Source organism: Azolla caroliniana, unplaced genomic scaffold, assembly GCF_043228905.1.
Source record: "Azolla caroliniana isolate FFs.n. ecotype wild unplaced genomic scaffold, voAzoCaro1.0.p SCAF_4, whole genome shotgun sequence".
Taxonomy (NCBI): Eukaryota; Viridiplantae; Streptophyta; class Polypodiopsida; order Salviniales; family Salviniaceae; genus Azolla; species Azolla caroliniana.
The window spans coordinates 25,358,826-25,381,570 of record NW_028230439.1 but is presented as its reverse complement, the minus strand read 5'-3'; the positions used below and the strand labels follow the sequence as shown (position 1 = coordinate 25,381,570).

The window sequence follows — 22,745 nt, the reverse complement described above, 5'->3', positions numbered from 1 at the left end:
CTATGCTACCCTAGTTGTGTCAGGGTTCTGAAAGTGTCCCTTGGGCCGTATTTGATATGCGAAGGCTTTTGTTAGGAGACATGAAGTTTGAAGTAAAAATGTGGGTAAAACCCTATTTGTGAACAATCGATACATATTGCTGTAGCAACATCAATCTCCGGTGTTTCAAATGGACTTTTGAAAAATTTAACCAAATCAATTAGGTCATGCCACATTTGCACTTTTCATGAACTTTTTAAACACACGTAATCATTGTTAGGAATTTAAAAGTGTATCAACTTCCTAACAACCCATCCCATTGAGTGATTTTGGTGGAATAATGGTGTAAGAATTGAATGCTTCGTGCAAGAGACAAAACATAGAAATTGGTGTTTGATGACATATCGGCATTTTCTCTCATCCTAGGAACTTCTTCATTGAACCAATGCTTATTTGATGAAATCAAGAGCTATTTGGCCACATTTCTAGAATTTCATTGCACAAGAAGAATGAGGTGAAATTTGGCAAGCTGGGTTAATAGGTATTTTTCTTAGATAACAACTTGGGGACGTGTTTGATGTGAAAGATTGCCATGTTATTTGCTCCTTAGTTAGTAGGTGTCTACATGTAACTCACCAATTCTTAAACAACCATTGTTAGATATTGATGTGACACATAAGGAATACTTGTAGTGACAAATTGCTGAATTGGCACACATCACTCCTAACATACCACATGCACATTTGGCATCCCATTGCTTGTCAATCAATGAGCGCCATTTCGTTGATACCAATGTGCTCAGATACGGAGCGCACCAATCTCGACGAGTGTCCCTATAACACTGTGACCCTAATATATGTCGCGGTGCCTTGTCAAATGGTGATTTGTTGCGGATTATTATGCTATTTTCCGGATGCTTGTCAAACACATAGGCGAAGCGGAGTGGATAAGTTCAACTTGCGAGCGATTCAAATGTTTCTTCTCTAAGCAAATTCCGATGCCGGAAGGATGGAGAAGGGAATAATTGTAGTCTGTAGAGCAGTAAGTGAGAGAACATGTGTAAAAATCACGCGGATGTGCGCGCTACTCATCGATGATGGCTACCACAGGAGCCGCTGTCGTTCCTCTGACAGGTATGTGTCGTGCTCCATCATCATCATCATCATCATCATCATCATCATCATCATCATCCTCATTTTCGATCATAACTCTGCAACTTTCGTCTTCAACGTCATAGCCATCTTCATCTTCACATCCATTCGCCTTATCATACGCAAGACATATGTTCATATTCGGTTTCCTACCACTGCTCATAACCTAGGATTTACTTAGAGTCATATTGTCTCCTTATTATGAAGTGCATGTGTGGAAACATGAATCAGATCGAGAAATCTATGGTGGTATTCGAGTGAAACGTAGTGAAGAAAAAGAGGAGCATGAAAGAGGTAAACTGAAAAGCAGGAGGAAGGGAAAGTATGAAATTCAAGCGTAGAATAGTTCATAATGGTAATGGAGCGTATCAGGTGTTTGCATATGTCTGAGATGCAAGGAGTGCCAACGTTTCATGATGGTAGAGAAGTATGATCAAGATTTAATAAACATAAGCTCCAGAAAGAGGAGCTCTCATGTTAAAGGTCCCAGGGTCTTATGTGAGTGAAGTGTGGTATTGCGTTGATAAACTAAAGAAAGGAAACTGTATTAATCTCTCTAAGAACAGAATGAACTATGAGACTTAACAAGAAATCACTATTGAAACTATTTCCTTGCTTACAAGAGCCATGAGAGAATGAAAGTGTGTGTAATGTGAAGACAAAAAGTAAAAGTGACAATGTACATCGGGAGTTAATGCAAACAGGTCCAAAGGAGTAGCTAATCTTATGCTATCACTTCCATGATCTTATATGAATGAAGCATGCTATTGCATTGCTGAAGTGGAGGGAAAGACAGCGTTACCTTGAAGACACGAAAGTAGCGAAATAGGTTCATACTGGAATGAGATATATGATCAAGAGCGAGTACAGACAGGTTAGAGGAAATCTTTCCTAATGCAACATGTTATCCATCCTATCATACTATGTCAGTGAAACGGGTCTTGTATGCAAGGATTACAGCGACAGAATGAGCCTAATGTATAGGCAAAATAACAGAGTGACACGATGAATATATTTTTAGTTTATTTAGAATTTCTGTCAGAATTAGGCCATGCAGTGAAATGGAAAGGAAGTGAGTGAATAAGAAGATTGAGTAAGAATACAAAATTATTTCTTATGTTGATGGTATATACCTCTAAGAGCTTTCCTCATGCAATCAATCCCATAATTCTCTTGATCCTTTGGTAATCAGGCTGAAATGTTTGCTATATATTTGTAGAGTATACTATTGAGATGCAAACTCAGGGGATTGTTTATTTTGCAGGTCCTTCCTTTTTAAGAACTCCTCAGTTGGGGTTTACCTGCTGTTTTAATTCAAACCTAAATACACACCTGCACAAACGTGTTATTATGGCATTAGCAGCAGAGGAAGGAAAGAAGTCTGTGTGGATGTGGACAAAAAGCAAAGATGTCATGACAGCTTCCATAGAAAGAGGATGGGATACTTTTATATTCACTCCAGAGACTCGACATCTTTGTGAAGAATGGAAATGTAAGTTAATCTACCAACTTCATCCTTCCCCATTTATACTCTTGGAGAGTAAAGTAGTTTTAGCTGCCAAAACATGTGTAATAGTTGTTTTAGAGGCACAATTTCTTTCTATTGATTGGAATGTAACGCCAATATCACCATTTCCTCTTATGTACCCAAAGACGAAATTAGTTACATATGAACCCTCATGTGTACTTATCAAGAGCGTATGAGCATGTTAGAAACAAAATTTGCATACAAGGATGTTATAACACTCTGGCTGAGAATCCATTGACCGTTTCGTGGGCAGTCTAGCTGTGACTGTCTTTCTCAGGGAGAAGCATTATCCTATGAATGTGATGCTAAAACATACACAGGATCTGTCATGAAACCCAATCTTTCTAAAATGTTAATTGATGATTTGGTTCAAAAAACTTCACTTTTCTAACACATGTCTAATACTATAGAGATGATAATGAAGACATCATTGCTTGCAGCAAACAGATGTTAAAATATGGTCCGTGATGTTGGGAATAACATTCATCCAAAGTGTTGACAAAGCATCCAATCTTGAGACTTCAAAAAATATTTATTTCCAAATAGAAATTGTTGTTGTCAATGCATACATGTATGACATGTCATACCACTTATCTTCATGAGGAGCCATTTCTCCTTTCATCAAAAGTACTTCCAAAGAAGAAACAAGAGGCAAAGAAAAAATAATGCTTGTACATAGTGGGTCAATCTAAAGATGCATCTAAACAAGTAATTTACAATGGGACAAATAAAACAAACTACATATGTTTGATAACATAGTTTGAAATTCAGCTATATATTTTGGGACAAAAAAACAATATACTCCTTAATCTCTTTCCAAGAGATGAGAAAGCCTATGAGGTGCTTTAATATATTCCATAAGAGCTCATGTGTATCTACTTAAAACAACATGACAATACAAAAACCCTTGGTTGACGAGCATCTTATCATAGTAGTAAGGATTGGTATGGCAATGTTATTTTAAGATTAGCTGACATGAGGGTAGCTCTCATTGACACTTAAGGTCACACGAAATACCAAATCAGAAATAACGATCATTCTTCTCTTCGCTAAACCCTACATTATGTGATTAATGAGTATGAGTAGCGTTTCTTAACCAGCATATACTTCCGATTTATGTATCATATATTCATATTTTGGTCATTTTCCATTATGATGAAAGAATCCACATTATCCTTTAATAAAGGACATCAAATTTCAATCATTTATCCAATCAGAAGTCATGCATTCTATAAAGACCCATTCAACCTGCGAAAGAGAGAACAAACTTTTTCTTTTCCTTTATCTACCACAAGCCCCACCATGTTCTCCATAGGGGCGACACTATTGAAACAAAACATTACATTTGGAAGAAATACTAATCCTCACTTGATTCATACAAAGGATGCAACCTTAACAAGTGAGGGGGTGTCAAATGCCACAGTGCCAAAAGACCCAGCATTTGGGTTCCTCTTTCAACATTTGAAACCCATTCATGTAAAAGGAAGCAACAACATGAAGAGACCTTTTTCTTTTTGTAAAAGAATTCACCCAATCAACAAGGCTTTGAGGTTTAGATTAGAGCCTCATGGCTTTCTAAGCCACATCCCAAGTTCAAGTTCCATCTTACCGCCCCATTAAAAGCGGAAAAGAGAAACAAATTTTCATCACAAAAGAATTTGTTTACTTATTTGTTTTTACTCAACTTTTTTCTCATCATTGTCATGGAATTGAAGGGACCCATCTTTCATTAGCTTGATACTGAGACTAGTAAACCTCCCTCGTGAATAGTGCCGAGACGCCTTCCTCCAATCTGTGCCCGTTCGCATCATGCTTGCAAATTCTTCGTAGCTGATTTGTCCATCCTGTCATGTCACAATGGAAATATAAATGCAAATTCATGCATCATCACTAGAGAAAAAGATACCCAAAGAAAAATTAATTAAACTTATTCTAAATTTTAAAACACTCATTCATGTGCACCATCACTAATGTCTTTGGCCCAAATAAACATAACATGTACCACAAACACAAAATTGGATGTGAATTAATAAAAATTGACGGAAATTTACCAAAGACCCTCACCTTATCAGTGTCTACTTCATTCATTATATCTTTGATGAGTTCAGTGTCATCCATTTCATCGACTAAAGCTTGTTTCAATTCATCGTAGTCTATGAATCCATTACCATCAATGTCAAAATGTGAGAAGGCCTTTTGTAAATGCTCATCATTGTCCATCCTTTGAAGGTGCACTGTGAGGGCAGCAAATTTTCCGTAATCGAGAGTTCCATCCTTGCCCACATCCACCTAGCACAATATGATGAATCATAAGAAACACAATGAGCTAATTATCATTTATCACAAATAAACAAAAAAAAGAATTCATTAAATAAATTATTGATTGGGATTTTTTAATATGTATCAGTCATTTTCATGAGAAAAATTTCATAAAAATAGTGTTATTTTGTAGAGAGCATATATAATAATAAATACAAATGAAACCATTTTTTCAAACCAATCGAAAAAACCTAATAATCTTGAACTTTGGGACTGTTTTTAAACATGAATCATCTTTTTGTGTGTATGAAGTTCACAAAAATACTTTTTGTAAAGAAATATACAATATTTTTACAAGGGCAAAGTTTCTAAAATGCCAGCTTTTTACATTTTCAGTTGGGTAAAAGGACACATATGAAATCTGTAGCCAATATGAGCTGGGGTTAGGATCTATCATCTTTTGGCTTATGTCGAAGTTTATGCAAACAAAAGATTTAGCCATCTTAACAAAAAAATTCTACAACCCCATCATGGAAATAAATATATGAAAGTTAACCATAAGATTCCTTGGAGAAGCTAAATATGGTGCGTATATCAACAACATATATTTATCATGTTCTTATAGATCAATTGAAACACCAGAACAGATCTTTGAGGTATGATTTCAACAATAGTAATAATCTACTTTTTCACACCAGAACAGATACTTAGAGTATGACCTCAACAGTAAAAATAACTTGCTTTTCCACACAAGAGACAAGTTAAAATAGAAGTCGATGGTGAGTCCAAAACAATACTTGTACCTTTTTCCATGAAGATCAGAAACTGCACGGTAAGGATTTTGAAGTGAGAAATGTACTTACAGCTTCCATTAACTGTTGCACTTCATTTTCAGCTAGTTGAGATCCAAGCTTGTGTAGACCTGTCTTGAGCTCTTCGTAACTGATTGACCCTTTATTCTGAACATCCATTGCATTGAAAATGTTCTTCAGCCCGTCTACCTCCTCACCAGATAAAAGCTCTGCAATTACCTGAAATTGTTTCACAGTTTAAACAAGTATTAATCGTGATAAATGTACAAGTAACTTTCAAAGTAAAAAGGTAGTTCAGAAAACCTGCAAATTTCATAACACACCCGTAAAGCCTTCTTCTTCAGTTTATTCATTGCAGAGAATTGTTTTAGCCTTGATCGAACAGCATCACCAAGGGGAACATCAGGAGCATGCTTGGCATTTTGCAACCATGGATGATCTACAGTATTTTTCCATTTAGGGTTAAACACGTCAAGTTGTATCAATCCATGTGTAATGAAAATAACCTAAAGAGAAGGCAGGATAACAATGAATCTATGCATTCAGGAAAGTGTTCAAGCCACTATGGTACTAGTAGGGACAGCTATGCTAGATAGGGTTCAAACCCATTATCGTATTGTTAGGAACACTTATGCTCATATGGTGTCTTTATGTGAAAGTTTAAAACCTTCATGTGATACTAAAACAATGAGTGGGTTCTAATCTCACTTGTTACCAAGTCTCAATGGCAAGTTATTCACAAATATGCTCAATGTTTATCAGAAACTTCTACAAATCTGTTGCCAGACAATTGGTGGAAGAACAATCTCATGTAAAGCATGATTATTGGTCAATTCTCTTGGTAAAAAAGAAATCCAAATTAAATTGGGTGAGAATGCATTACCCAGGACTTGCTGAGCTGTGAATCGATGCTTTGGATCGGGTTCTAACATTTGCTGTACGAGAGACTTGGCCTTCTCTGAGACCCTTGGCCATGGATCCCTACTGAAATCTATGACACCCCGAAGAATTGCTTGTGCTACTCCTTGCTCAGTCTCTGCAATATGTATGCATCTTCAGTGAAAATTTAGGCACTTAATGAATAACGTAAAAATAGCATTAATAGGATTTAAACAAATAAAAAGACGATACTAAATAGCACAAAAGAGTACACAAATTGACAGTCACCTGCCCAAAAAGGAGGCACTCCACATAATAATATGTATAATATCACTCCAGCGCTCCACACATCGACCTCTGGTCCATAGTTTCTCTTTAGCACTTCTGGAGCCATGTAATAGGGACTCCCCACTATCTCGGTAAATCTCTCTCCTGTAAGGGCATAAACAGATTTCTTAACAAAGTATTGACATGAATGGCAAAGCATGTTTATGAAGTTTTTCTAATACCACAGCATCAAAACAAAATATGCACATGACCACATTTAGTAACAAACTATCAGTATGAATGGCAAGGCAAGTTATGACGAATTTCTTATCCAGCATCATTAAGAGTACCAGGTTTGAAGAAAACCGAAAGCCCAAAATCGATTGCCTTTAAAGATGAATTCTCCCGCTTATTTGCAAACAGAAAATTCTCTGGTTTTAAGTCCCTATGCATAACTCCATTCTTGTGGCAAGCCTACATAACAGAAAACATAAAACAAAAACCTCTTCATATTGATCCAAGCCTTCAAACACTAGGCCTCAACCAGACTGTGATGATGATATCCTAAACAAGATAACATCCCCTTAAGATATGTTATACGAAGTTCTCTTAAGTACTAAGATTAACTTGTTTTCTACATTCGGAAACACTGGTGAATCGATGGTTATAGTTGAGTAGGTAATAAAATTTCAACATGGTTATTGTCGACGTAATGAAGCAAAATCTTGGTATATTATCTACAAAATAGCTAATAAGATACTAGCTATAAAAATACGGCTTCCACATGCCACGGTAATGACGTGATTACCCTGTAATATTTGACTTTGTTGTGAAAAACCTTAGACCGGATTTTCCATATTTGGTATACAAATTAGTGCCAAAATAACCATAGCAGGAAGGGCAAGAATAGCCAACTTTGCTAAACATGTGGAAAAAGACACACTAAGGGGAAATTCAAGATGATCATCACCATGTATGGCTTTGTTTTTACCTAAAAGATCAATTGAATATACAATGGATCATCTCAGTCATTTTCTCGGGACAATGGAATTACTTACCAACTGAGTCTAGATCATTTACCAATTTATTGTCAATGCAAGTTGATACATTACCTGGACAACTTCGACAATAGTTCGAGTCACATTGGCAGCCGCCCGTTCATGATAATGTCCACGTGCAACAATACGATCAAAAAGCTCACCACCTTCGCAAAGCTCCATCACAATGTGAACTGCATTCTCATCTTCATACACACTCTTCAAACCCACAACATTTGGATGTGGAGGCAAATGGTGCATAATCACAACCTCTCTTCTCACATCTTCTATGTCAACAAGTGTCCTTAGCTTACACTTAGAGATAGACTTACACGCTAACTTATCATTTGTTTCTCTATCAGTGCAAAGGTACGTTATGCCAAATTCTCCTCGACCTAATTCATTACCTAAAATATACTTCTCAGTGATATCTTCTCCTTCGCGAACATAAATGCTTCCTGGTAAGTTCTGTAATACATTTCCCTTAGTAGACACCAATACATTGTGAAAATCATTGCTCGACTGTGGATTGGATGACTTGTTTTCTTTCGTGGAAAACTGTGAAGAAGAACAGCAATTTCCCATGTTGGTCTGATTGCATCCACACTGACCTTTCTATATCCTAAGAGATGGAATAGGTAAAACAAGATCTAATGATGATGATCTTCTTTTTCTTCTTCTTCTTTAACTGTATTTACCCATCATGTGTGCTGAAAGGGAAGGATGGAGCTCCAAAATAATAATAAAATGTGGCTGAACTTTAGAGGCGAAAGTTGCTAAAAAAATAAAAACAGAGGAAAATACGAGCACTGAAACCCACTTTCTGCCTTCAGCAAATGTCTTGGAAACGATCAGAATGAAAGAATGTCTACTGCATTTGCCTCCAGTTTTTGGGCAGAGGAGCTGAAAAACAGCAGTAAAACGAAATCGCCCAGGGGGCAAAGCATTGATTTTAAAAATCTGAGGCGATGGATGGAAAGCGTGGGTCTGCGAAAGAAGAGAGAAGGAGAGGCAGATGCACAGTGAAGGAAGCTTGGCTCTGTGTGTGTGTGTGTGTGTGTGTGTGTGTGTGTGTGTCTAGGATTTAAAAGCCATGGCCCAAGAGTAATGGGTTTCTTCTATCCATCCGACTGACTGAGAGAGAAATGGTTCAAATTCAAAGGAGGAGGAGAAGGAGAGGGAGAGCACCGTTGAGCCAAAATACGAACTCCTTTTCTCTGTCCTTTCTCCTTCGGTTCCACCCACCATTAAACCACCCACGCCCATCGCTCTCTCTCTCTCTCTCTCTCTCCCCCCTGTTCTCTCTCTCCTCTGTTCTCTCTCTATCTCTATCTCTATCTCCCTCTCCCCTGTTCTCTCTCTCTCTATCTCTATCTCTATCTCCCTCTCCCCTGTTCTCTCTCTACCCCTGCACCTCCCTCAAACCCTAAATCTCTGCCCCTGCCCCTGCCTCCCTCAAACCCTAAAAACCTCCTTTGCCCACTCTCCTCACACCCTCCTCCTCCACTATTTACCACACAACCCACATTCCTCTCGCGTGCATACGCGCGCACACACACCACCACGCATACGCCTGGTACATACATATACGATTCACATACATACACACACACACACACGTACGGGATAACGCAATACGTGAGTGAGCGAACGTGATGGGCCATATGATATGAGAGCGTCCATCATATGCCTCCTCCCGCCTCTTGTCTCTGCATTCGTGTATCTGCCTTTTACATGTGTTTGTGTTGATATCCGTATTGTCCGCCCCTTTTTTGTGTTTGTGGGAATGCGCTCGTATGCTTTTCTGAGTATGTATGCAAATGTGTATTCGTATGTGTGACTAACCTCTTCTTCATATGTATGTATGTCTTTGCATATGTGTCTCTCCGTGTGTGTTTGTTTGTGCTCGTGTTTATGTGTTTGTTTTCTTCCCCATTTGTATGTGTTTGTTTCTTTGTCTGTCTATGTAGTGTTGTAGGTGTTATTCCTAGGAGTTCTCTCTCCATGTAGGGATTGTTAGAAGAGGTTTGGTCGGCATCTATCCTAATGAATGGCGATGCGAATAAGTACCAGTGTCAAACCCCCCATAAGCTTCTTGGCATTATGTGAAGAGTTACGTGCGGAAGCTCTTAGACACAATTGGCTCAGCTGGATAGCAATAGAAATAGAACAAAGGTTGAATGGAAAGCGAGAGAGAGAGAGAGAGAGAGATTAACGTCTTCTAAGGCCAAAATTAGCCCATGAGATAAATGGTTTACAATAAAAACGGCGTATTTACCCATTCATCAAAAGCAAAAATAATAGTCAACACTCTGTACATCGAATCTGCTCGAAGATCACTTTTATACAAGACCTTAAAAGGATACAGAAGTACTAACAAAGTACTTCAATGCTCGTACTAAGCTATTGACACTAACTCCTAGGAACATAACTCCATAGTAGACTAGGAGCGTAGGCCTCCAACGACCTACCAGTTCGCACATGGGTTCGGTTCCCGAATCCGGCTCACTGATCCGGCTTCTCCGTTCCAGCCCTCGGCTTGTTCAACTGATCCAGCCCACGTTGAGCTTGTTGGCTCAACACATTAGAACTAATCTCTTAAGCAGAGCTTCGTTAAAACAATCTTGCAGTCGCAAATCATCAATACATGTTAAACTTACTTAAACATGCATATTAAATAAAGTTTAAACAAACTAGCAAAGCAACGTCCTCGATTATTACCAACGTGAACAACTTTATAGAAGATATCCAGGTCCTTAATAATAGAGGACTTGGGACTTTGACATTTGGTTTGGGAGGATTGGGCTCAAGGACGAGGATAAGAGATTAAGCTATGGTCCTTATTTTAACACCATACTCGTAACAACTTGTCACGGATCTAGTTGTAGTTCTCAACTCACATGCACATAATGGACACCTTTGCAAACGTGCAATTCCTTGTCAGATATTGTGCCAACCTCCCCAAAGCCTTAGTGAAGAAGAATGTCCCAATATGCTTTTTAATAGTTGAACTTCTCTTTGTGCCCCTTGTTTATTATCAAAGACAAAGGTCATTCTACAACGCCCATTATGTCTTGCTCTCTTATATCTTATGGAATTCAAACACAAGCCCAAAATGTCAAGAAGGCATTCCTCACACCAATGAGCAAAAACCCATTGGAAAGGGAATTTAACTCTCTCATTAAAGAAGCCCACGGTAGACATAAATTTCCAAAAATATCTTATCGCGAAACCGACATTGACGAAGTTCCTTTGAAACTGTGCAAAAGAATAACATTAGAGAAGCAACACTCCTTCGTTACTCATAATATGTTCAACATAACCCTCCAAATAAACATTGAGCATTGAAAGGAAAATGATATTTGAGAGATTAAGAGAGAACAAGGAGAAGTGAGAACATTCTTCCAAGTTGCCAATTGGACATCATTTACATTTTAGTCTCTTTGCCCTTTGACCATTTTCACACAAAGGAACTAGTACAAAGTGTTATTGTTTCCTAACTACTACTAACACCTTGGACATAAGGGAACCAATGTCATTGTTTGGAAGTATGGTTAGCATGCCCCCAAACTAATGGGTGCATGGCTACAAAGAGTTGGATTTTTTTGGGTCAAAATGGAAGTTCTCTGAGGAGAGGATAGAGACGAGTATGTTGGCAAGGGAGGATGGGTTGGAGGGGAGTCAAATGAGTGTTGAGTTTTTAGGGTGGTTGGAATGTGATGGATACGAGGGAACACATACAATTGGCATAGATAGGGATTAGAGTGACAAGGGTGTGGGATAAGGGAGTCGGTGTAGTTAGAGTGCGAGAAGGTGGAAGGATTGGTTGTTGGAGTTGGGAACGAAAGTTTTGTTAGGCAAGGAAAGTTGATGGATGTTTGCACATGGCGCGCGGGGACATGGTTGGGTGACACATCGAAGATGTTTAGAGGAGGCAAGGGGATGCATCTCATGAATTTGGTCCATCTTAAAGTTTTCGCGAGGAAAATGTTGGCAATGCTAAAGTGTGGAGTGTTTGGGAAAATTTGACACATGGTTTTATTTGAATTTGGTTTAGGCTAGGACAAATGTTGTATCAATCATTGTCTCGAAATCTTTGTTATGAACAACCCCCAACAAATGACAACGTTATTTATTTGTATATTGGAAACTGATGCATTCATTGTTGCAACCGATCCATAAATTCCTTAGATTGTGCAAAAAATTGATAAACTTTGTTCAACTAGTACAAAAATATAGTTTTGAAATCAATCAGCCTAACTGCATGAAGTAATCGACGAGTGACAATGTTTTTTTTCCATAAAAAATATGCTCCATTGGTGTTAAAATTAAAAATGCTAGAGGCAGCACACAAATAGTACATAATATTTTCCATCTCCACAAGCTTATATCATCAAAGGAAGGACCAAATATAAGCGATGGTATAAGCAACGAGCGACAATGTTCTTTGCTATTTTGATGGATTTCGAATTGTATGTGATGACACCAATACAAGGTTGTTATTGTTGTAGGGAGGTTAAGAATCTAAAGTTGTTGTAGTAAACCACCAATACAAATCCCTTGTCTCACTTGGGAGTGTGAAAGTAGCCAATTCAATTGTTTGGACTTACCCATTTAAGGTCACTAAATGTGTAATGTTGATTGTATCCATTGAAGTGTCAATATGACCTATTATTCATTCATGATAGAGTAAGTGCTTCTGATCACACATTTCCCTAGCAACAAATAGAAGTGCAAACATTGCATGCACATGACTAATGGAATGTGGTTCATGCGTAATTAACGAAGGGTAATGTTAAATACAACGGAATTCTCTCGTGACTTAAGGGAATAACGCATAAGTCAATTTGTAAAAAGGACCTTGAATTTTGAAGTAGAAATACATGAGTCGTGGATGTATGAATAAATGTTAAAATATTAAAATCACACTCACAAAAACAACAAATGTCACTACAATGAAGGTGGAAAGGTTAATGGAGAGAGAGAGAGAGAGAGAGAGAGAGAGAGATAAAAAGAGAGAGCCGAGATGGATGTAGCTTAATTGGTAAGGTTGCCCAACGGAGACCAAGAGGTCATGGGTTCAACCCCTACATTCCATAGTGACATATTCTAGTGAATTAAAAGAGACATGTATGAAGTATGTAATAGTGAGATGAGATAATTGGGTTTCGAACCATAGTGCTTGTAGTGTAACAACTTACCAGTTGGTAACATTTCACACTTATAAGTGGCATCTAGTGAATTAAAAGAGATATGCATGAAGTATGTAGTAGAGAGGTGAGATAATTGGGTTTTGAACCCAAGGCATAATGCTTGTAGTGTAACAACTTACCACTAGGTTAAGGTACTTACGATAAAAAGAGGGAGAGAGAGAGAGAGAGAGCAATAGGTCACGTGTTCAACCCCCACATTCCACGTTGGCATCTAGTGAATTGAGAGAAATGCATAAAGTATCTAATAAAGAGGTGAGAAAATTGGTATGAACCCAAGACATAGTGCTCATAGTGTAAGAACTTATCACTAGGATAAGGTAATTATGATAAAAAAAATGAGAGAGAGAATTTATTGACATTTGTATAAAAAGAAGAATGGATGATGGTGTGCATATTAAATAGTATTGAGCATGTGGTGGTCCTAAACTTACTCCTCCAATCTGTATGTGGTCATTGGTTTTAGCCTTTCTAGAGTTAGAAGTTTGATATATGCCATGGAGACAAAAGAGTTCAACCTTTGTGGTGGCATGTGGTTAATGACAATATACCATTAAGGTGCTCGACTTTGGCAACGACACATCATTTTGTCACCTCAAGTCAATGCGATTGTGCTTCAGTAATTCATCTCATGAGGGCATCAACCATGGGACAATATGTTTTTCGTAGACCAAAAATAATTGTTGCGAGTGATGGTATACATTTGATATAAACAATAAATTCATCGACGTGTATGCATGGTTGATTAACAAAGGTCTCAAGAAATGGGAATTCTCTCATATTTCTAATGGAAAATGTTATTTTGTATGATGTTAGCATGCTAGGACAAATGGTCACATGTTTATTGGTGGCGGGCCACATCTCCATAGTATGTTATGTGGATGCTCATTTCAACCATATGACTAGACCTCAATGACATTAGTTTCTTAAATCGAGTTTCAATGCACATTTTTGCTCTAATGGAACTTATTTTATTAGAAAGGGACAAACTTGTTTTATTTTTCATATGGGATTTTTTTTTTCTGTACAGTGGTTGACGAAGATGCCAAACATAGATTCATTACATGTATGGTTGCTAAAGCCATTTGGGTGGTTATATCACAAAATTGGGCATTAGTAATAGGAAGGATTTTGTCACCTTTTAAGTGGGTTTTTATTGATGATGATAAAGCTATACCCATGTCATCATACCAAATCATGTTTAATTGCCTTAGGTATTGGGGAATGTGGTTTAATTGGACCATGAGAAATGGGTTCTTGTTTAATGGACTTCATGGGGTAGCACAACAACTCCATAGGATGAAAGAAAATGTTGATTTGGCAATTTTCGTAACTATGTTGGATGGGGACATTGTCCCAAGATGAGGTAGAGTTATGTCATCTAGTATGACAACACTTGAAAGTTGAGAGCGTTTACCATGCCATGTCAAGACTAATGAAATAGTCGAGATAGCAACGGTTGTATTATCGTCTTGTTTTAATAACAAACATACATTTAAAAAAAAAAAAAAACAACAAACTCGTTTTATTTTTCTTTCTTAGGTATATGGGAATTATTCCATAAGTAGGCCCACATGTTTAATACATTCCTTTTTTAAATTGCCCAACATTGGCTCTCTCTATACTTTTGCTATGGCAAACGTCATTGGTAGTGTAGCAACCCTTTGGACATTTGTTAATCAAAGGAGAAGTACGTGGTCGTTGATAGAGCAACAACATACTCGGGCCCCACCCTCCTAATATGACATTTGCCATGGAAGAAGTGTCGGTGAAGTTCGAAGTTTGTGTCATGAATCTATAAATTACTCTGTTTGTATAATACATTGTACTTGGTGAGAGAGAAAGAAAGAAGAAAGATATATTAACGTCTTCTAAGACCAAAATTGGCCCGATTGTCAAGATATTGATCGATTCAGACGACGTGCTCTAGGAAAGTAGGGGCAACCCACATGTTTTCTCACTTACTAGAAGAAATTTGACATTAAGAAGTTTCCGCCCATCATGTAATCATGTATTTATTATTATTATTGCATATATCATGATAATTTTAGATACATAAAACCCTAAAGCAAAGAGAGGAGACTAGAGAGGGCGAGAAGAACAAACGAGTTATGACCCCGCTATATCTCGGGTATACATCACTCAGAGCTAAGAATGATCCTTGGAGTTGTGATGACTCGAAGGTTCCTCTCTGGGGGCCCTCTCAGTTTTTTAGAGTAAGGGTATAATCACTAAGATATTTACTAATCAATCATACATACATACATACATACATACATACAAACAAACATTACATACATACAAACAAACATTACATACATACATTACATACATACATACATACATACAAACAAACATTACATACATACATACATACTATACATACATTGCTATACACACACACACACACACACATGCACAAATACAAACACAAATACAAGGACAAATATACAAATACAACTATACAAATACAAATACACACACATACAATAGATACATACATACTATACATACATTGCTATACACACACACACACACACACACACACACACATATACTATACATACATACATACACAAATACAAGTATACAAATACAAGTATACATGTATACAAATGAGGAAGCAGCAGCAGCAGCAGAAGAAGAAAGCAGGATGAGAAGAAGATGTAATGTGTGTGTACATACCTACCTGCATCAGAGTATCGAATTCTCTTTAGCTCAATCACTGTCACCAGGCTCTGACTTGAACTGATCTTCAAATTCCTTTCTCATCTCTTCTGTTTCGATCTGCTTCTGCTTCTGCTTCTGCTTCTGCAGAGAAAGCAAGCAAAGTAGAAAGAAAGAGAGCGAAGGAAGAAAGAATCCCATGGAGATCTTCTACATCGCCCTCTTCTTGGCGTTTCTGTTTCTTCTGGGAGCGGTGGAGCTGGGGAAGACGACTCGGGATCGAATCCTCACCACAGATGCCTTCTCCGCCTTCAAGACCAACTACCTCCTTGTTTACTGCCTCATGATGGGTAACATTTCCTTCTTCTTCTTCTTCTTCTTCTTCTTCTTCTCCCTTTTCACAATTCCCCCGCTGTTTCAATTCCCTCCTTGTTTTCCTTTATTCTGCATTCCTCCTCACAATTTCTCCCACTTTCCCTGCTCCTTCCCTTCCGTATATTAGCACACTGCATCCTATTTCCTGCAATACTGTTGCGATTATTCGTCTCTTCTCTTTAGATTCCCTGACATATCTGAAAATGCCGAAACTTTGTAGATCTATTTGGAGTCTTATGTGGGGAGAATAGATCTGGATCTACGTCAATAGATCTGTGTAATCCCGATCCATCACATCGTTTCTTCCCTCTACATTTAGCCTTCTTTTCTACGAGTTAGCTTGGAAATCTCTGACGAATTTTTCATTATCGAGTAAAAATCTCTAGCAAAAGAATCAAACTTTGTGATCTCTCTCTCTCTCTCTCTTTGATCTTTGATTATGAGCTCAGATGATAAGAGATCAAATTAGGATTTGAATTTGAAATCAAAATTGTCACTTTGATGTTAAAAGAGAGTGTATGTACAAATACGTATATATTTAATATCAGGCCTCGAAATCTGTGATGAGTATGGCACTAGGGACTGTGTAATGTTATCGAAATGTGTACAAATCCTTTCTTCTGCCAAATTTAAATTCACGTGCAGAACAATGCATGTTGGATAGGATGTTTCCAAAATTTGTCTCAACATCATAACATCGTCAGATCTCTGTTGTCTCTTCCATAACATCATCAGATATATTGTAATCCCCACAATTTAACTCTTCTCTAAACCTAACCTTCTTTTATCTGCCTCTGATCTCTAATAATGACCTCATGTACTGACTATAGAGGTCGTCATTGGGATTGAAAATCTGCAACGAATCCAAATTTTCTAGTAACTTCTTTTGGGTCTTAGCATTGTTGTGCAGAAAGAATGTTATGTATCTGGTATATGCAAAATGTACCAAAGTGCTTATTAACACCTCTTAGAAGATCATATTTGAGACAATATCACAATATCGGATCAACTGTTTGCAGAGTTTCTATAACTACTTGCAAAGGTAAAATGTGTGCACTCCCAGAATGAAGTAGTTATATGTATATAATACAAACTTTGATGGATCCGCTAATACCCTCATTGACCTTGTAAATGAAGACATAAGGAGAAATGAGACTCAATCGGCATTTATATTGAATGATGTGTTGAAGGATTGGGTTTCTCAAGAGACAAGATGATGAAAGATGCAATATGCGCAATGAAAAATTTGTGCGGAATTGTTAATGATGCGGGAAGATCATGATGCCAGACAGACTTTGAAATGTAATTGATGTGAATGAATGTGAGATAAATGACACGTGTATACTCGTAAGCAAAATATATCATGCTTGCTTGAATAAGATTGAGTTTCTTTCTCTTTTTCTGTCTTATTTAATGAACTCATTACTCTAATTGTCTGCCTTCAGGCAATCACTGCATTTTTCACACATCTTCCGTCCAATTGTATATCACTACTCCTAACCTATATGCAACTTTAATGTATCAAACCAATGGCCTTGATCTCCAAATAGTTTTGTCAGCCATTTTAACAATGGATCAATCAATTGGATCTCTCTCTCTCTCTCTCATTTTTAAAAAATTGATGCGAAATTATTATATGGATCACAAAAGGTATTTCCAGATCTCCTTATGGCGAGCTAGATTTTTACAGCTTGATGATTCTTACACACTCTCTTATGTAGTTCTCTTTTTTTTCTCTAATCTAATTGGTTGGATGTCTAGAAAGCAATGAATTTGCTTTCAAGTAGCATTCATATTAGTTATTTATTCTCTTCTATTCAACTATTAGCTGCAAGAAATTATATGGATCATACAATAAATTTTGCAGACCTACTTCTCATGCTATTGCTACAAAATGCTGGTTAGACTCATAAAGTTCATTATTATTCTTATACATGTCTTTCAAATTCTACTTAATGATCTTCCTTATTTTATTTCTCACCTCTAGGCATGTAATTTGGAAAACCATGAAAATCTTTATTCTCAACTATTACTGCAAATGAATTATGTGGAACATGAAGTAATTTGTTTGTCTGCTTGTATTTTTGCCATAAAATGCAAATAAATGAGGTTAAGTCACGTGTACATTACACAGCTGGAGATTGGCTACAAGGACCTTATGTATATTTTCTGTACACAAAATATGGCTTCAGCAAAGGTGATATTGGACGGCTTTTTATTGCTGGATTTGGATCATCCATGATCTTTGGCACGTGTGTAGGATCCCTTGCAGACAAATAGTGAGTATTATGTAACATTATTTGCTATTATTTGTACACATTTCACTTATTATGCATTAACACTTAGGCAAATAGTGAGTTTTATTTCACTACTGTTTTCTGTATCATTCAGCATTCATGCATTTAAAAGCTAGATAAAAAGTGGAGTTATGTAATTTTGCTTGCTTTTATTCCTAGTATTTATGCAATTTGGCATTGTCTTTTAGATAAATAGTGGGTTCATGTGGCTAGATTTGTATTATTCTGCACATTTCCTGCATATCTTAACTATTGTAATTTCATTTAGACTAGTAAGTTTTATGTGATTCCATTTATTATTATTTCCACAAATCTTAAGCAAGTATGCTTTAACAATTTGGTAAATTGCGAGTTCTTGTGATTTTATTTGCCACCATTTCTACATAGTTGTGAAGTACACTAAGATAAATTGCGAGTTCAATGTGATTTCATGTGCTATTATTTCCACACATTTTTGGCAATTATGCATTGACACTTAAATAGATTGGGAATTTTATGCGATTTAATTCGCTATTGTTCTCTACACATTTCACCAGATTGCCTTAACTCTTGCTTTCTTTTCTGTAGTGGACGGAAAAGGGCAAGTATCACCTATTGTATAACATATATTCTGAGTTGCATGACAAAGCATTCGCCTGAGTACAAAGTGTTGATGGTGGGCAGAATCTTGGGAGGAATTGCAACTTCACTTCTATTTTCTGCTTTTGAATCTTGGCTCGTTGCTGAACATTTCAAGGTTTTAAAAGGGATTCTCTTAACTTGATTCAATATATAGCATATCGAGTACAAAAATACACATTCTGAAAGTGTAGATTCTCTGTGCATGATATATCTTCTTCCTTTTTTATTTCATTTTGTAGAGAGGATTTGAAGCACAATGGTTGTCTTTGACGTTCTCAAAAGCAGTGTTTTTGGGAAATGGGCTTATAGCCATTGTTGCTGGGTTGGTTGCAAATTTCTTGGCTGAAACACTGTCATTCGGCCCTGTATCGCCCTTTGATGCAGCTTCTTGTGTGTTAGTATTGGGAATGATCATCATAATCTACACATGGCCAGAGAATTATGGAGATGCCTCTGAAGGAAAAAATCTTTTAACTCAGTTCAAAGCTGCGGCATCTGCTATTGCTTCTGGTAAAACATGTCTTGTCTATTTGGGTCAAATCATGTATGGATAATATAAAAAGTAATGTCATTGGTTCTTACTTAACCTAATTTTTTAAGAATGTTTTAGCCATTGGTCAAATGAATGGTTACCTATTATGCTCAATATCAATGTGCAGATCATGACAAGAAGCATCTAAAACAACCCTAATTATCATGCTATATATCAATGTATGTAGATCTCTATAACACATCTCCAAAAATTAGGTTCACTGTTTATCTAATAACTTTAGCACTTTTATAGCAAGACGACCTCTATTGCTACAAAACATTTAGTGCCTCTTTATGCCTTTACTCATTTTCCGTCCTAGATTTATAATAATTTCACCTAAATTGGTACAAGAAGTGTAATACTTCTTCATTTTTTTTTACCCATTTCCACATGATTTGGTTTTTAACAACGGGTTATATCTGTGGAAGATATTTGAATATTTGGAATTGAAATAATATATTTTTGTTATTTTATCCATTGCAGATGAGAAAATTGCTTTGCTCGGTGCAATTCAGTCACTCTTTGAGGGTTCCATGTACACATTTGTTTTTCTGTGGACACCTGCCTTAAGCCCCCATGATGAAGATATTCCTCATGGATTCATTTTTGCTACTTTCATGCTCTCATCTATGATTGGGAGCTCTTTGGCATCTCGACTTATGGCAAGATCATCTGTTAAGGTGGAGGTTTATATGCAAATAGTCTTTTTGGTCTCTGCTGCTGCACTTCTTTCCCCAGTCATCATTAATGTAAGTAACAAGTGTTTTCTATAGAATAAGCTTTAGTCTTTCTAGTTCATGAAAACATCAAAATTTGGTATTCATTTTCAAGACAAAATTTAGATAAACAATTGATTATTATTATTATTATTAAAGTAAGTAACAAGAATTTCCATAGAATTGAGTGTAAGTCAATCCTCAAGCAAAGCCAACCTATATCATACACATTTTAAACCAAAAATTTAAAGAAAATGATGAACATACCAATCTTTAGTACAAATTTTCAAGACAAATGCTACAGAAAATTGACCATGTTAGATAGAAATCTAGATTAATAAATGTCTAAATCATTTCTTTTCTCTTTAATTCAAGGACAATACTTAAACATAAACGATGCAAAATGAAAAATCTCAATGCGAAGTGAAGTATGTTAAAATTGAGTACTAAATAAAAAATTCTGTTGAATTTCTCATTAATCTTGCAGTAATGATTTTTTAAAGACTAAAAATGAAGAGGATCGTCCTGATGGTAAACCATGGAAGGAATGAAAATTTTAAAGAACATTAAGTGAATTGAGGCTTGAAAAAATAACTGGAAGGGACTCAGATCAAAGCTTCTCATTTAGTAATTAATGGGGAGAATTGCTCTGTGCAACAGATCCTTATGAAGCCAGCAGGTCATAAGGGGGGCAGCATGAAGGCTCCTGGGCGGCTTCTTCTTCTCGGTTTCTGTATTTTTGAAGTTTGTGTTGGTGTCTTCTGGCCTTCAATAATGAAACTTCGATCGCAATATGTCCCTGAAGAGTCGAGAAGCACGATATTGAACTTCTTCCGGATCCCTGTGAATGTTTTTGTTTGTGTTGTCCTCTACAATGTAAGCAAAAAAGCTCAATTGAATGAGAGAATGATTCAGAATATCTGTCAATTATTGGTACCATTACCCTATAGTTTAGTTATTGAGATATACCTTTCACCAAAATACAAGAGTGTTTTTGGTTTGGTTAAAACGCTCTTTAAAAAATGGAATTTTTGTTCTGAAAAACGGCTGTTGCAGGTTAATGCTTTCCCAATGACAGCAATGTTTGGGATGTGCTCCATGTTTCTAGTCTTGGCTGCGTTCCTTCAGAAACGCTTCATGCTTGCTGTAGAGAAGAAGCCTATTAAAGCAAGTAAGTGTGAAAAAAATATGCTCTCCTACTTGCTCTTCGTTTTTTGCTAGCTTTTCTATCCAATGCATTGTTACTAGCATTGCCTCGTTGGGGGAGGCACTCTGTAGTCTTGTTTAAAAGGCTAGTCTTTAGTTCTTGTCAATATTGATAAGCTTATTGGTAACCTTTTTTCTCACTAATTATTTACAAGTTAATGTTAATTTCTTGCTCTAATTTTTTTCTCTTTTGAACTGGTTCCTTTGATAGAAATTATTGGTGAAGAAGGCAGTGATCCAGAGGCAGAATTTCTAAACATATAAGTGGAACATGTTAGAAATTTGTATTTCCAGGTGAAGTTTGCATTGTGTAAGTGCAAGCAAGACCTACAAAGCGAGGCTTAAATGGAAGCCTGTTTTTTTTGTATTCTTTTGTAGAACTATCTAAGAGTTCAAGGTTGATTCATTCAAATGCAAGAGCAAAAAACGAGCTCTGAAGGTGGAGCTGTCTATTTACATTTGTTGAGGAATGCAAGGATTCTTTGGTAAACAGGACTTCAGATATGAGCAGAGTCCATGACTATTCTAGTCAATTTTGTCTTGTTGCATTTGTCTTGAAATTTCAAAATTATATCTGACACGGTAAACTAGCATGTTTCTTTTTCTTCTTTATACCAGCCTGTGAATAAATATATATTTTTCACTATCATCACATGGTTTATGCAGCAAGGGCCTATGTCAACCACATGTTTGGCAATTGACTATTAATATAAGAAGAGTAGAAGAATTGTGCTAGTATGGAGTGTTTTCTGCATGAGCCAATCAATGCTGTATGAATTTGGTGGTTTCCATATCTTGAAGCTTTTACGTGCACATATCTAAGGTCACATTTGTTTGTATTGGACACATATAGTAATTCTAATAGAAGAATAGAAGAATTATGTTAGCATGCAGTGTTTTCTGCATGAACCAACTGTTCTATGTAGTATGAAATTGGTGGTTTCTGTATCTTTAAGCTTTTCCATGCACACACATAAAAGCTACACTTGTTTGTCTTTTACGGTTCCAAAATGATCAAGCATTTTTTACTTTCACAGAAGTCTCCATTATATACCTTTAGGTGTAGATTTTATCAGTCTGACAAAGCTACACTTGTACAATCACACTAGGGTTTGCAAAGAAACTAACATATTGCCCATAAATGTCATTACTATGGTTTCTTTTGATAGAGAGAATGAAAATTGCTTGCATATATTTAAATTCCTATTT

General features: G+C 36.7%; 2 protein-coding genes across 2 annotated transcripts; one reads left to right on the top strand and one right to left on the bottom strand.

Annotated features, from left to right (window-relative positions):
- Positions 1-4,010: 4,010 nt before the first annotated feature.
- Positions 4,011-8,641, bottom strand: LOC147865639 (calcium-dependent protein kinase 13-like). Its single transcript, XM_087318508.1, has 8 exons — positions 7,988-8,641; positions 7,226-7,349; positions 6,897-7,040; positions 6,613-6,765; positions 6,053-6,168; positions 5,781-5,948; positions 4,723-4,947; positions 4,011-4,502 (listed from the first exon to the last, which is right to left on the bottom strand). The coding sequence occupies exons 1-8, from the start codon at positions 8,495-8,497 to the stop codon at positions 4,335-4,337; spliced, it is 1,608 nt and encodes a 535-aa protein (XP_087174634.1). The 5' UTR covers positions 8,498-8,641; the 3' UTR covers positions 4,011-4,334.
- A 7,184-nt stretch (positions 8,642-15,825) lies between these two features.
- LOC147865638 (uncharacterized) lies at positions 15,826-22,201 on the top strand. The gene is made up of 8 exons (XM_087318507.1): positions 15,826-16,139; positions 18,299-18,443; positions 19,029-19,197; positions 19,322-19,592; positions 20,098-20,363; positions 20,991-21,206; positions 21,387-21,501; positions 21,748-22,201. Exons 1-8 carry the CDS (start codon positions 15,989-15,991, stop codon positions 21,798-21,800), a joined length of 1,386 nt encoding a protein of 461 aa, XP_087174633.1. The 5' UTR covers positions 15,826-15,988; the 3' UTR covers positions 21,801-22,201.
- The last annotated feature ends 544 nt before the right edge of the window (positions 22,202-22,745 follow it).